The sequence below is a fragment of the Nycticebus coucang genome, chromosome 2 (assembly GCF_027406575.1).
Source record: "Nycticebus coucang isolate mNycCou1 chromosome 2, mNycCou1.pri, whole genome shotgun sequence".
Taxonomy (NCBI): Eukaryota; Metazoa; Chordata; class Mammalia; order Primates; family Lorisidae; genus Nycticebus; species Nycticebus coucang.
The window spans coordinates 156,179,529-156,194,394 of NC_069781.1; the positions used below are offsets into that span (position 1 = coordinate 156,179,529).

The following is a 14,866-nucleotide window of genomic DNA, read 5'->3' on the forward strand; positions in this document are numbered from 1 at the left end:
CTCCATTTATTACAAAAGACTGGGTTCATTGCATTGTATTATGAATAGCCCCTGCTGGACCTTTAAGGCCTAGAGAGGCAGGCTGGATTGGGCCCCAACAATCCTCCTTTAATATGCCCCACCCTTGTATGAAGTCCTGGGTGGGTGGGGGTACCTAAACTGGGCTCTGGAGTGATCTTACATTTATAAAACCAAATGGGTCAAGGATCCCTGGGCATATATATAATATACATACATATATAGAATACAGGCTTCCCTTTCTCAGGGCATTGGTAGGTAGGACTGTTGATGCCCTCCCTGGAAGAGAAGAAAGTCATCCGTGGCAGGGAGCAGGGTCTGGTCCCAAAGCAAGCTGCATCACTTCAAGTGACAGGTCATCCTGGACCCGGGGGCCCCATCCTGTCCAGTCCTGACAGGCTCTAGGCCACCTGGATTTGCAAGTCCTCATCCTCGTCCAGGTCGCTGGCTCCATCCCCAGCCTCCTCAGGGCCGAAGCGAGCACCACGGATCTTCCCAAAGAGGGGAGCGTTCTGCTGTTGTCTGCGTAGCCTGTGGGTGGAGGTTGACAGTCAGAGCAGGAGCCTGGCCCTGCTGCCTTCCTGATACTGTTGCTGCAGCTGGGGACGAGAGCAGCTAAACTTCCCCCAGCACTTTCCAGGTGCCAGGTATCACGTGAGGGCTTTTACATGCCTTACCTCACATAATCTTCACAGCAGGCCCTTTTATGAAGGAGGTGCCATTATCACTCCCCTTTACAGACAAGGAAACTGAGGTGCAAAGAAATGGAGTAACTGCCCAAGGTCAGCGCAGGGAGTAGGGCTGGCCTGAGAAACTGGGATGGCTGCCTCCCACCTGGGCCAGGGACTCAGAGGGATTGAGCTGCTGGCTCAAGGTTACACTGCTGGTATTTGAACCCAAGCCCAGTTCCAAGAACATAGGCAGCAAGAGTGTGGTGGCAGCAGTGGTGGTGGCCGCGGGCAGTCTGAGCCCTTACATTCCCAACCTCAGTGAGAAAGCGCTCAGCCAGCCCTAGTTCCTCCTCACATTAAAATTCCTACAGCCAAAATTTACGAGGCCAACTTTGACTCTAAGAAGAGGGGTGGAGGAAATGCCCATCCCTGCGCTCTCCCCACCCGACCCACGCAAAGTGGCAGCTGGCTGTGTCTTCCTGGAAGACATGAATTATTAACGCAGCAGGGAGGGGCACAGGCGGGGGCCTCCATTACTGCACCGTGATTTAGTGAGCTGTCCCCGGAACATTAAAGCACGAAAAGTTAGAAAATAAAACAACGCAGTGGTGCTGGGTGGCCCTGCCCTCCCTGATGAAAGCACTTGAGAGGTTAAGCAGAGCCCGCCTGCCCATTCTGGGAGTTTATGGCTCCTGAAGAATGTGGCTGAGACTATGAGAAAGCCCTGGAGCTATGTGGCCTCTGGAGGGGTATCCACTTGGGGGTGGGGGAGAGCCCACAGTGGGCAGAGCCGGTCAGACATTGAATCTATCTTGGACATGTACCAGGGCCCCTACACAGCACTGTGGGCACGATCTCAGGCATATGGAGAAAGAGAGGCTTAGTTGGCCATGTTATATGGCAGCACACAGTAAATGCTCAATAAGTAAGGGTGCACATGGCTCATGGCCAATGGGTGAGCCTGCTTGGCCACCCACTGCTGTGTGGCCACGAAAGGGCTTATCTTCCTCGGCCTAGTCTCCCCATAAAAATCCCTCTCCTTTCCTTTCTCACAGAAGCAGCATGATGCTTGCAGCACAAATATAAGGCCCTTCCCTGGGGTAGCAGTAACAGGAGTAACAGCAGCAGCAGCTGACAATTACTCAGCATTTATTATGTGCCAGGTACTTTTATAAATGTAGATTAGCTCATTTAATTCTTACCACGATCATCATTCCCATTTTACAGATGAGGAAACTGACACAGAGAGGTTAAAGAAGCATCCCAAGACCACACATAGCTACTAAGTGCAGAGGCAGGCTCAGGCTTCCCGCCACCCAGGCAATCTGACTGCAGAGCTCAGAACCCTCCAACCCATGAAATAAGAGCATGTAAGTAAGTGCTTGCTCAGGGTGTGGCACAGGGACAGTAGGTTAACACAGTGACTTCCCAGCTGTGAAGCAGGGAGGGGCTTGTACTTGAAGTTCTCTGACACTTCTTGGCTCAAGGGAAAGAAAATTCAGAGAGAGGGTGTGATTCCCAGAGCACAGGGAGGAGGGTGGGTGCAGGACAGGGAGGCAGTGTGCGCTCCCTTCCTCCCTCCCTGAGGCTGCTGGGTCAGCCTGCAGCCAGTGTGGGGCCTCTCCATGACTCCTTGCTGTCCAGGGTCACTCTAGCCCAGTGACCTGGTGGCTGCTCATTCTTCTTGTCAAGGATCCCCCAGCCCAACTGGCTCTACCCAACACTCATCCCTTGGGCCTGCCCTCTGTGGCCGCCCTTCCTGCCTTCATTTCCAGGGCCCCTAGATGGCCTGACTTCTCACACCTCCCCTGTCCCTGGTTTCCGGCTCTGGCCCTTCCTACCTGGAGGGAACAGGATTCTGGCCCCAGGAGGCCCAGACCTCTTCCTTCCATCTTCCCCTTTAGCCCTAGTTGGGGGCTTCAACCCTGACCAGAGGGCTCCCTCAGCTGGCACCTCTCTGCCCTGTTTCTGTGCCCGCACTGTGAACCCTCGCCCGGCCCCGGCCCACCTGGACTGCAGGTGCTCCAGCTGCACCTGCAGGTTCTCACTCTGCTCCGTCTGCTCGTCCAGCGACCGCTGCAGTTTACGTGTCTGGTTGTGGGCCTCATCCAGCTACAGTGAGCAGGACCAAGAGCATGAGGGTCATCTTGAGGCGGGCAGTCTGTCCTGCCACCACCTAGGGCTTTTCATGAGAGTGTCTGCTCCTTGAGGCCCAGACCAAGGCTCACCTCCTCCAGGGAAGCATCCTTTCTGTTCCTCTCCATCCCTGCTGTCCCCGTTCTCAAACTACCCATTCTCCAGTGCTTGGCACCATTGATCCTGCCAGCCATCAGCCTGTTCATCTATCCTCATCAGTCTGACCAACTGTCCTTAGAGACAGTCATCTGCTCATGGAGATACCCACCCACCCACTCACCATTCAGCACCCGTCCAACCTCCACTTACCTGCCTGCTCCACCAAGGGTACCTCTTCTCCCACCAGTCATCCTTATTTCCCTCTGTCCATTCACTCTTCTGCCTAATGACAGTTGTCCATCCATCCATCTGTTCATACATCCATCATCCACCCATCCCTGCATCTGTCTGTTCATCCATCCATAGGAATCTCTGTCTGTCCTGTTCTTCCACTCAACCATCTACACATCCTCTGTTAATCTATTCACCATGCATCTACCTTGTCTGCCCATTTTTCTCCAATCTTCCTATACACACGTCTATCCTGTCATCCATTCAATGTCCCCCTACCTGCTCTACCCTGGGCATCTCCTGAGACCCGGGCTCATGCCAGGCACTGGAGACCCAGCATGGAGTAACCAGGAGGGCTTGTAGCCCCCGCTCCTCCTGGGTGAGCTCTGTGGCCACCCGGGGGCCCCTGTGGTCCCCACCTCATCCTCAGCCTGGGCCAGCTCCTTCTTGAGCTCCTCCACCCGTAGCCGCAGCTTCTTCACCTCCGCCTCGTGCTGCTCCACTCGCCGGTTGGCATGTGCCAACTCTGCCACCTTCTCCTGGAACTGCTTCTTCAGCTTGCCGTGCACATGCTTCAGGTCTGCCAGCTCCTGCAGGGTGCAGAGTCGGGGTGAGAGGGGCTCAGCGTCAGCCTGGGCACTGTACCCCGGAGTCCCACGGGGCCAGGCAGTTCTAGGGGTCCTGGGTATCTCTTCTTCCCAGAAGCTCTCCACCTGCTGTCTGAAACATCAGCATGAGAGGTTTGGCTGAGCAGCTGGAGGCTGGAGGTGCCATCTAGTGAGGTGAGAGGGCAGGGTGAGTAGAACCAGCGGCTGTAACTTTGGGCTTACTGGGTGTGCCCCAGGGATATATAGTGGGCTGCAGAGCTGAGACAGGATTTCTGGGGAGGGAAGGGGTCTGCAGTTTTCCATGCTGTATAAATGGCATTTAGAACCCTTGGTCTGGGGATGGATGGAATTGGGGAGTGGGTGTCATAAGAAGAGAGATGAGAGGCCAGAGTGGTTGGAATAGGAGAAGCAGCCAGCAAAGGAGATGCTCTACAAGTTCCTGAGCCTCAGTTTTCACATCTGTAAAATGGGGGCATGTACCACTTAAAGGTCTCTTGAATCCAACCTCTTTGCTCTATTTCTACCAACTGCAGCCTGGTTCAGGTTTCCATTATCTCCTGCTACCCAGGGAACAGCAACAGCCTCTCCCATGCCTCCCTCTCTGTCCTCTATTCACACAGCAGCAAGTGCTGGGGACAGCAGCCTGCTCACACTTCTGCTTTAAACTCTTCTGAGGTGGCCCATGGTTCCTGCCTCATTTACCATGTTCCCCTTGCTCACTTCTCTCCAGACACATGGGCCTCCTTGTTCCTCCAAAGCTCCATGTCCCTCTCACTATGGACATTTATTCATGTTATCCCCAAACTCTCTCTAGCCTCTTCCCAAATCCATTCATCACCAGTGAACATCTGCTTTTCCTGAAGACGTCAGCTCAAAGGTCACTGTTTCTGGAAATCATTTCTAGGATCCTGGGCCTAAGCCAAGTCCCCTGAAATCCCCTCCCTCTGCTGGCAGCCATGGAAATGTGTGATTGGTATGGGTTTGTGTGACATAGGGAGTCCTGTGTGCTTCCCCCTGAGCACTCCATCAGCTCCACTTGGGGTAGGCCACAGCTATCAGCTCACTGCTGTGTCTCTAGCACCTAAAATGGGGTCTGGCATACAGTAGGTGCTCATTACATGCAGCTACTATAATTATCACTGGGCCTGGCACATAGTAGGTGCTGCGCTCTAGCTGGCTAGACAGTGGCCGCCCCAACACTGGCCATTCTACCCACTGCCCCACCTTGTTTTTCTCGAAGAGTGCAGCCTGGCTGGCCCGCAGGTCGCAGTCCAGTGCACTGGCTGTCTGTCGCCGCCGCCGGGCCAATGCCTCTTCCAGGTCCCCAACCTGTGCCCGCAGCTTCTTGTTCTCTCGCTCCAGGCCCAGCTTCTCTGTCTCTAGCCGCTCCCGGCGACCCCACTCAGTCGCATTCTCGGCCTGCAATCGCTCCATCTGCAGCAAGGCAGGACGGGAGTGAGGACTCCCAGGGGAGGGAGTCCGAAGGGCCAGGGTTGGAGGCCCTGCCACCTCCTGTAGCCATTCTTGGCTCCAGGAAGCAGATCCAGCTGCATCAGCTATAATTAAGTTGGGCTTATTTCATGGTGCGCAGGATGTGAGGGACAGACGCCCACCTCCTGCAGCCTCAACACCCTTGGGATGAGGCTGGGCCCCCTCAGAGCACAGGCTGGTTCCTGTCCTCTCCCAGTGACGTGCTGATGGAAGTCAGTCCCTGCCGGGTCCCGACCGCTGTCCCACCTCGCCCCTCAGCTCAGCCATCTTCCTGTCCATGCTGGACCGTGCACCCAGCTCGTCCTCCAGGTCTTCAGACATGCGGCCCAGCTCGTCTTGGTGCGCCTCCTTTAGGATGCTCAGCTGCAAGGATACGGTCCTGCCTGGTTACACAAGAACCACTGACCACGGAGATAGATCCCGGAACCAGACACTGGGTCAGCAGTGCTCAGCAGGGACCTGAGGCAGGACCCAAATGGGTAGCACCAGGTACTCAGAACAGACCGTGAACCTGACCACTTCTACCTTCCAATGACTCCCACCCGTGCCTCGCTGCAGCGTCTCCTTGTGCCTTCTTCACCTGGCCCCGTCAGCTCTTTTCCCACAACAGTAGCCCTCCATGAGCTTCTAAAAAAGATAAATTCAGTCACTCACTGTCCTCCCCAAAAGCCCCTTGGATGGCTCCCCGGTGCTTTAGGAAAAAGCCCAACTCCTCTCTCTGTGGAGAGGACACATCTCTTCAACCTCATCTCCCATGTCTCTCTCTTGTTCACCGTCCTTCAGGCTTTCAAGTCCTTAAATACACCAAGTTCCTGACCACCACAGGGCCTTTAAAAATGCAGTTCCCACTCAGTTCCCTCTGCCTGGAACATTCTTTACTTTTGTATTGTCACCCAGGCTAGTGTCGTGGTGTTATCATAGTTAACAGCAGCACCAAACTCCTGGGCTCAAGAGATCCTCCTGCCTCAGCCTCTTGAGCAGCTGGGACTATAGGTGCCTGCCACCATGCCCAGCTAATTTTTCTACTTTTTGTAGAGATGGGTCTTGCTATGTTATCTAGGCTGGTCTGGAACTTCTGGCCTCGTGATTCTCCTCCCTGGCATCCCAAAGTGCTGGGATTATAGGTGTGAGCTGCCATGCTGGCCTTGGAACACTGTCTGAGTTATTCGGCAGAACTGACTTTTCTTACTCTTAGGCCTTGGCCTAAATGCCCTCTCCTTAGGGAGGCCTCTCCTGTCCACTTGGCCTATAGAAGGTGTTTCCTCATCCCACTCCCCATTGGAAAGCAAGCCTGGGAGGACAGGAAACTTGCCTGCCTGTGCACCTTTATATTCTGGTGTGGCCTTGGCACAGGGTGGCCCTTAATATACACAGACTGACCTAAAACTAGTCTGCCTGCAGGGGCATCAGAACAGCTTGGGGTGCAATTCCTCGCTCTGTGGCAGCAAAACCCAGCAAACTGCTGCTCCACACAACCACCACACTGAGGGAAAGATGCCAGGTACAAAAAAGAACCCCTTTAATTTTCTACTGAACTGTACTTCTGGGTTTTCTTCAAATGATTATAATTCACAATTTGAAATGATTAAAAAAAAAAAGGTTCCTGAACCCAGTCCTCAAAGATGGTGATTCAGGAGTGTGGAGGTGGGGTCTGGGAATCTGTATTTTAGGACATTTCCTAAGTGATTCTAATGTAATCCCTCAAATGTCTCAGACCCTTACCAGACAGAGATTCAGGCTCCGAGGTCTAAGATCCTCCCACCTTCTGGAAGCCCAGCAGTTCCAACTTTCCCTGGGTGTCTGCGCCCTCTGGTGGCCACTGAGGCCCACAGAGGAGACACCAGTACAGCCCAGCCAGCCCTGAGTCCCACCTCTGGAGCCATAGTTTCCTCATGTGTGGGATGGGGACATGAGGACCCAGCTCCCTGGACTGTCACGGGGCTTCAGGGGCACCGGGCACATGCTAGGCGCCCAATTAAGACCTGCCCCTTGCATCCTGGTCTAGTAGGAGATCAGCCCTGTGGTGGCCTCACCTTACCACTCTCCTCGCCTCCAGGTCTGTGAGATCCAGCCCCGTGGTGGCCTCAGCTTACTCCCCTCACCTCCAGGTCTGTGAGATCCAGCCCTGTGGTGGTCTCACCTTACCACTCCCCTCACCTCCAGATCTGTGAGATCCAGCCCCGTGGTGGCCTCACCTCACCACTCCCCTCACCTCCAGGTCTATGAGATCCAGCCCCGTGGTGGCTTCACCTCACCACTCCCCTCACCTCCAGGTCTGTGAGATCCAGCCCCGTGGTGGCCTCACCTTACTACTCCCCTCACCTCCAGGTCTGTGAGATCCACCCCCGTGGTGGCCTCACCTCACCACTCCCCTCACCTCCAGGTCTGTGAGATCCAGCCCCGTGGTGGCCTCACCTCACTACTCCCCTCACCTCCACGTCTGTGAGATCCAGCCCCGTGGTGGCCTCATCTCACCACTCCCCTCACCTCCACGTCTGTGAGATCCAGCCCCGTGGTGGCCTCACCTTACTACTCCCCTCACCTCCACGTCTGTGAGATCCAGCCCTGTGGTGGCCTCACCTTACTACTCCCCTCACCTCCAGGACTGTGAGATCCAGCCCCGTGGTGGCCTCACCTCACCACTCCCCTCACCTCATGAATTTATCTGCCTGGTTATGGTTGTTTTCTGCCCTTGGTCCCCCTAATGTGAGCTCCTGAAGGCAGGGGCCTGGCCTGCCTAGCGCTCAGGACAATCAATGAATGAATCGATTCCCATTCCCCCATACCCACTGCTGAATTTCAACAGTGTGATACTGCCGCTTCCAGGAAGCCCCCCCCCACCCTGTCCCAACCCCGGTCTCCAAGACTCACTTGCTTGAGCATCTCCTGCTTGGTCTTGCTCAGCTCCTCATACTTGATCTTCCACTGGCTGAGCTCCCCCTCCAGCTTCTCAATGTTCCTGCTCAGGGCCAGTTTATCCCTGGGCAGGGGACATGGATGGACAGTCATGGGGGAGAGCCTACTGGGGCATCTACCTGGAGTCTTCACCACGAGTGGCCCTGCTGTGCTTTCTGCACCCATCAAGCTCATGTCCAAGGTCCCTGCCTTGGCATTCAGGCCCTGGCACCCCAAACTGTGGCAAGTGCCCCTGTTTTGCATTTCTCCTTGAGCTGCACTCTTGCCTCAAGTGCAGGGGCCCAGCTCACAGTATTGGGAGGTGAACAGGATTCCAAAGCAGTGGGCATCTCTGGGCAAGTACCTCCCTCCTACTGGGCCCCAGGCTTGTCTGCCAAAGGCCACCTCATTCCTATCTGCTGTGGTTCCCTGTAAGGCTTGAACACATGGTTCTAGGGCGGGTCTCCTCTTCCAATTGTCACTGTGTGAGACCATGACTACCGTGTGCTCTGCCTTGAATATGAATGAAACATCACAGGTAACAAGCATGGTGCCTGTCCCCAGCATACAGAAAGTGCTCAACAATGGCTGAGCTTAGTGTTACCCTCTAGCACACTGTGCTCCATGACCTCACACTGCCAACAAGGAGTTCTCAGAGGGGATGAATGCCACTCTCTAGGACAGTGATTTTCTATTGGTATGCTGCGAGAGGAACTTAGGTGTGCCATGAAAATTTTTAAATATCACTAATTATTTTTGAAAGAAGTTCAAAGCACAGTAAGCATATTCCTTTTTTTTTACTCTTTTTTTGATCAACATAATTTAAGTGTGTGCAGGAGTTTAACTATAGGATCAAGTGTGCCGTGAGATAAAAAAAGTTGAAAAACACTGCTTTAGGAGGTATGCTGGAAATTCTTGATGATTTTGGCCATCATAATGATTAGGGGACAGCTGTGCCCGACTCCCTGCAATGCCCAGGACATCCTGGCTACCGACGAAGCATCCTGCACCCTATTTAATGCATTCATGTCCCACTGAACACTGCAGGGTTGGAAATGATGTGAGCCTAGAACCTCATTCTGATTTACATGCAATCAGGAAGTGTTTTTTCTACTAACATACACTGAATTTTTCAGGAATGGAATATATTGAGGGAAGACTACACTTGCCTTTGTTCAGAACTCTGGTTCAGATGAACCAAAGGCTGTTCGTCTCTCAGAAAATCTCATCTCCACAGTGACACTACCGTGCGTATGCGCTGCCAGCCCCACACACCTGCATGAACTGCTTTCATAGCTGTCCTGCAGGGTGACTTAAAAGAGCAAATACACATAAGCCCTGAACACACTGCCTGACTTGGAATGCGGGCTGTGTGTTCGCTGTCAGATCTCCATCACTACCACTGCACACAGAGACACCCGCTTCTGACTGCTTCATTATTTCTTCCAGAGGAGCTACACCCAGACGCTTCCATATCACAATATGTCTATTTTATTATCAATTCCTTTCATTTCTACTTTATATTAAATTGCCCTAATCAAGGTCGCTGGTGGCCTCCACATTCTAAATCCAGTGGTCAGTGCTTAGTTCCCTTCTTACTGATCAGCAGATCACTTTGTCCTCTGACTTAAAAGAGCAAATACACATAAGCCCTGAACACACTGCCTGACTCAGAATGCGGGCTTTGTGTTCACTGTTAGATCACCATCACTACCACTGCACAGAGTCTGTCCTCTCATCAGACTGTTTCTCATGGTTCCCTTTTCCTGCACCACGCTGGACCCCTCTCCTGTCTCCACTGCTGCTCCCCTTCCTCTAATTAACCTCTAAACTCAGCACTCATGGGCTCCATCCTCTGGCTTCTTCCCATCCACACCTGCTCCTCTGCCCTCACCCTGCTCAGGGTTTTCAATATCACATGCTTGCTGATGACTGTTTCATTCTTGCCTCCAGCCCAGAACTGTCCATCACTCCAGACTCTATTCATGTCCCCAACTGCCTCCCTGCCACCTCCAATGCACACTTCTAAAACCAAACACCCAGCTGCAATTCCCCAATGTCCCTGTCCTTATTCCTTGCTTTCAATCTGCCCACGACCCTCACTCCCACTAGGACACAAGCTCCACGAAGGCAGGGGCTTCTGTCTTATTTATGGCTGTATCCTCAGGGCTGAGCACCCTGCCTGGCCCTGAACAGGTGCTCATCATGTATCATTTGAATGAATAAAAATCTGCATTGGGTCCTTGGGTAGAACATCACTGCTCTAAAGTTCCAAGACTAGAGCCTCAATAGTACTCGCCACTGTCAAGAGCCTCATATTCCATAATACTGATTTTCATTCTGGAATGCTGAGGGCATCCCAGTGTGGTCTTGCCCAGCCTCGGGCCCCCTGCTGAGACTCACTCTCGCTCCTTGAGTAGCACCTTCTGGGACTCGTCCAGCCGCAGCCGCAGAGCAGTCAACTTGGAGGCCTCCTCTTCAGTGGCAGCTGTGTCCTCCCAGGGCAGCCGGCTGCGCTCCTGGCGGCCCGAGCTGCTCCTTGGGCCCCCGGGCCCAACACTTCGTGCTTCCCAGCAGCCCTCAGGCTCCTCTGGTCTGCTCTTCAGAAGGCTCTCCACCAGCTCCAGCTCCTGTGGTGACCAAGATGGAGGTTGGATTGGTGGCTGGCCAAGCCTCCCCCCGTCCGCCTTCCTGATGGCCTCTCCCAGGCCCTGGATCTGGTATCAGTTTGCTGGGTAACCTTCAAGTCAAATGATGTCTCTGGGCCCCAGTTTCCTCTTCTGCTGCCTGCCACTCCATCCCTAGAGAGGGAGGACACACCCTCCTTTGAGCCTCTCCTTTTATACCTCTGAGAACTTCAGAGTCAGCCATCAAGTTATCCTGTATCTTGGAAGACTCCCCAGGAGAGGTGTGGTGAGTTCCCTGTCACTGGAAGTATACGAAGATATGATGGGACACCAGTGGGAATGAATGTTGAACAGGGATTCCTAGGAAGGCTTAAGACTAGATTTCTCTCGAAAAGAATTCTAACTGTAAGATCCTATTTTTTAAAGGCAAATGCTAAGGCCCCAGGAGATTGGTGACATGGTAAAGCAGCACCTGTGAGTAGAACCAGTGCCCAGGCAGGAAGCAGCAGGGATTACTAACCCAGTGCTCAACACCCTTCCTTCCTGCCAGCCTCCCTTTCCCTTCTGCCCCTCCGGGCTGCCGCTGTTTGCCCCTAAGACCTGTCCCTGACACAAACCCACAAGGGCCATAGCCCCTGTTCTAGCTTCTCACATGGCCTTTCCAGATGAGTGTGGGTCAGCCCCTTCCCAGTCTAGCCCTTGGTTTCTCTATCTGGACTGGGCGGTGGTCCCGAGGACTCCCTGAGAAGTGAGATTCTATTTCTTTGGAGGGAGGGAAGGGGCCTGTTCCGGGCCATGCAGAGAAGTGGCTGGGCTGGAGTGCCAATGCAGAGTACAACCCCAGGGCTTCTGTCACTGCCCTCAGTCTCCTGGCCTGGGACTGACAACTAGTTCAATAGGCCTCAAACAAGAGCAGTGAACACTTCCAAACAGTAGGCAGGCTCAGGAAAGAGGTGGCTTCAGGCACAAGGAGGCAGCAGTGCCCACTCTAGCCTTCAAGGGTAGGAGGAGCTGGGCAGGAGATAGGAGGGGCAGCCAAGAGTCTTATCTGGAGCTGGCCTGTGTTGGGACAGAGCTAGGGAGCTGGTAACAAACCTGGTGGCTCACAAGAGGCGTCCCTGCTGTTAATGTGCCAGCCATGCTGATTATTACCATGGACCCCACCAACTCTAGTCACTAGCTGGGCGACCTTGGTTCTGAACCTCTCTAAGTCTCAGGGTCTTCGCCATACAGCAAATACCTCACAGGATTAACTAGAGTTTCTGCACAAGTGACCCCTGAATGATGAGAGCCATCCCTGACATTTCCCAAACTCTTCAGGCCCTCTCCGACTCTCGGCTTTTTGAATTGGCAGTTTCCATCACTTAGAATGCCTTCTGGCACTTTCCACAGCTAATCCCTACTCACCCTCCTCATTTCAGCTTCATGTGACCTCTTCCAGGAAGGCTTCTGTGAAGTCTCCTCCCCACAGTCTGAGTCAGGATCTCTTCTGGGATCCCAGTAACCTGATAACCTTCTATCCCTCAGCTTTGATTGACCTGGTTATAAGTGTTTATACCTCCCCACAATTCAAGTTGGAGGAATGAATGGATTCAGCTGTTACTAACAGAGCTCACTTTCAGCCAAGTTTTGAGATCCCTCTCATGATCAAAGGGATGATTCCTTGGTTCTGTTGACTGCTCAGGCGTGGGAGTGGAGGGACCACCAGAAGTTGGGATTCTCTGCCCGGGACTCCTCCCTGGGGTCTTGGAAGGGAAGATGATCTTCAACAGAGCCTGACCTGGTAGAGTGAAACCTCCGGAGAGCCCTGGCTAGTTTCTCGCACCGACAACTTCAGCACCCGCGGACCAGTCCAGCCCTCTTCCCGCCCGGAGAGCTAGTGAGCCCGGCCCCGCCGCGCACCTGGCTGCCCTGCGGCCTCTCTGACCCGACGTCGCGCACAGGTTCGCGTTCAGGCTCCGGCTCTGGGTCGTCCCGCGAATGGTCTGTGGCCCCCCGGGCGCCCCGCAGCCGCGCCAGCTCGCGCCCCCGCGCCTCACACTCGCCCTGAGCCTCCTGGCGCTCGCGCCGCGCACCCGCCAGCTCCTTGGTGAGCGCGTCCAGGCGCTGGCGCAGCTGGCGCACCTCCTCCCGCGCGCGGTTGCGCTCGGCGCGCACCTTGCTCCACTTCTCGCGCCAGTTGGCCGTGCAGTCCGACCACCAGCGCATGGTTTTCTCCATCTGCGCCGCGCGCGCCCGCGCCTCCTCCAGCTCCCGCAGTCGCAACTCCTCGCGGCTCTCCCAGTCGCCGTCGGCCAGCAGCGTGGGGGCGGGCGGCAGGGGTAGCGCGGGCGGCGGCCCAGGCGAGGGCGTTCCGCTGGGCGGTGTGGGCGGCAGCGAGTCGGCCGGCCCCATGCGCTCTGGCGATGGGCTGCCCAGAATGGTAAGGAGGCTACCCTTGGACAGCTGCGGGGACTCGGCCAGACGGGGACTCGGGCCGTGGCTCATGGTGCGGGCGGGCAGGCCCTGGGCTCTAACTCACGCCCAGGCTCAGGTGTGGCTTGGGGGACGCTCGGTAGGCAGGATACCACTGTGCATGATGGCGCTGCAACCCACTTCTCTCTGGACCAGCAGGCAGAGGACAGCTCCTCCGACCTACAGGAGAACACAGTCGTTATTCAGCTGTCGCAGCCCTCAGTCCACGGATCAGCTGTGCACAGGGCCGCATAGAGGGAACAGCAAGGGGCAAAGGCTGGGCTGGTGAGCAAGAGCCTTGCATGGGCTTTCTCACCAGCCTGCAGACTCGAGCTCAGCAGAGGCAGATCTGAAACCATGATTTGGTATACTTAACCTTCACAATCCCATGTCACACACTGAATGGTGTGCACTGTTTTCCTACCTATACATTGACCCACGTGGGAGCTGCCAGGAGCCTCCCTGCCCCTTTTAGAAGTAGACTAACTCTAACTTAAAAAAAATTTTTTTTTGAGACACTTTGTTGCCCTCTGTAGCTCACAGCAACCTCAAACTCTTGGGCTCTAGCCATCCTCTTGCCTCAGCCTCTGGAGTAGCTGAGACTACAGGCACCAGCCACAACACTTGTCTATTTTTAGAGACAGGGTCTTGCTCTTGCTCAGGCTGGCCTTGAACTCCTGAGCTCAAGCAATCCACCCACCTTGGCCTCCCAAAATGCTAGGATTACAGGCTGAACTACCATGCCCACCCTGCCTGGACTAATTGTTCTCATCCTTCAATACCCATCAGAGATACCCCCTCCTTCTAGAAGCCCTCCAGAAGCACCTCAGACCAAGTCCACAACCTCCATCTGTGGTGTCTCCACCACTACACCAACCAACTTTGCTGTGTTGTTTATTGGCATCTGCTCGCCACCCTGTCCCAGGTGGTGAATATGCTGAGGGCAGGGACTGGGTCCTAGTTTTAGTCCCAGCATGTGATGACAATGACAATATTTGTGGAGGTACAACTACAGGCCAGGCACTATTCCTCCCAGACTTGAGGTAAGGGAAATTGCTGTCACCATTTGCAGTTATGGCCAAATCCAAACACTAGTGAGGACTTGCTGAATAAATGCATGGACTGGTGACAATGATGGAAATAAACTAGTCTACTAAATGGTGGGGGTGCGGTACAACACCACATTCCCTGCCCTTCTCTGCCAGACACCCTCACTCACTGCAAGGTCTCCTTTCCCTCTCCCTTGTGTCTCACCTAAGACTCTCCAATACCCCACACAGGGCTCTGCTGTTCATGGGCCATGCCTCCCTTTAAAATAAATGAGACGGGCAGCGCCTGTGGCTCAAGGAGTAGGGCGCCAGTCCCATATGCTGGAGGTGGCGGGTTCAAACCCAGCCCCGGCCAAAAACCAAAAAAATAAATAAATAAATAAAATAAATGAGACGTGGCCGTGGAGCAAGATGGCGGCCGAGTAACAGCCTCCCTGCAACTGGGCATGGTGAGTCTGGGGAGATAAGACTCCAGGCATCTCTGGCTGGTGGGATCTGCCTATAATCATCCCTTTGAGGATACAGGGAGTCAGCAAGGGACTTCTGGACCCTAAGGACAAAAACAGTGGAAAACTGGCAGTGGTTGC

At 54.4% G+C, this 14,866-nt stretch overlaps 2 protein-coding genes across 4 annotated transcripts in view; one reads left to right on the forward strand and one right to left on the reverse strand.

The window, feature by feature from the left end:
• Nucleotides 1-14,866, forward strand: part of ADGRG5 (adhesion G protein-coupled receptor G5) — a 266,713-nt gene that overhangs the window by 211,357 nt on the left and 40,490 nt on the right. The gene's annotated exons all lie outside the window — the stretch shown is intronic.
• CCDC102A (coiled-coil domain containing 102A) overlaps nt 1-14,866 on the reverse strand; it is a 27,628-nt gene continuing 12,762 nt past the window's right edge. For 2 of the 3 annotated variants that reach the window (XM_053602469.1, XM_053602479.1), the window contains exons 2-9: nt 12,679-13,410; nt 10,553-10,779; nt 8,126-8,234; nt 5,501-5,617; nt 4,988-5,197; nt 3,575-3,745; nt 2,698-2,801; nt 1-549 (exon numbers count right to left, since the gene is read on the reverse strand). In XM_053602469.1, the coding sequence (XP_053458444.1) occupies nt 420-549; nt 2,698-2,801; nt 3,575-3,745; nt 4,988-5,197; nt 5,501-5,617; nt 8,126-8,234; nt 10,553-10,779; nt 12,679-13,263 (1,653 nt within the window). In that variant the 5' untranslated portion in view covers nt 13,264-13,410 and the 3' untranslated portion in view covers nt 1-419. The remainder of the gene's footprint in view (nt 550-2,697; nt 2,802-3,574; nt 3,746-4,987; nt 5,198-5,500; nt 5,618-8,125; nt 8,235-10,552; nt 10,780-12,678; nt 13,411-14,866) is intronic. The other variant, XM_053602487.1, reaches the window with a different exon arrangement.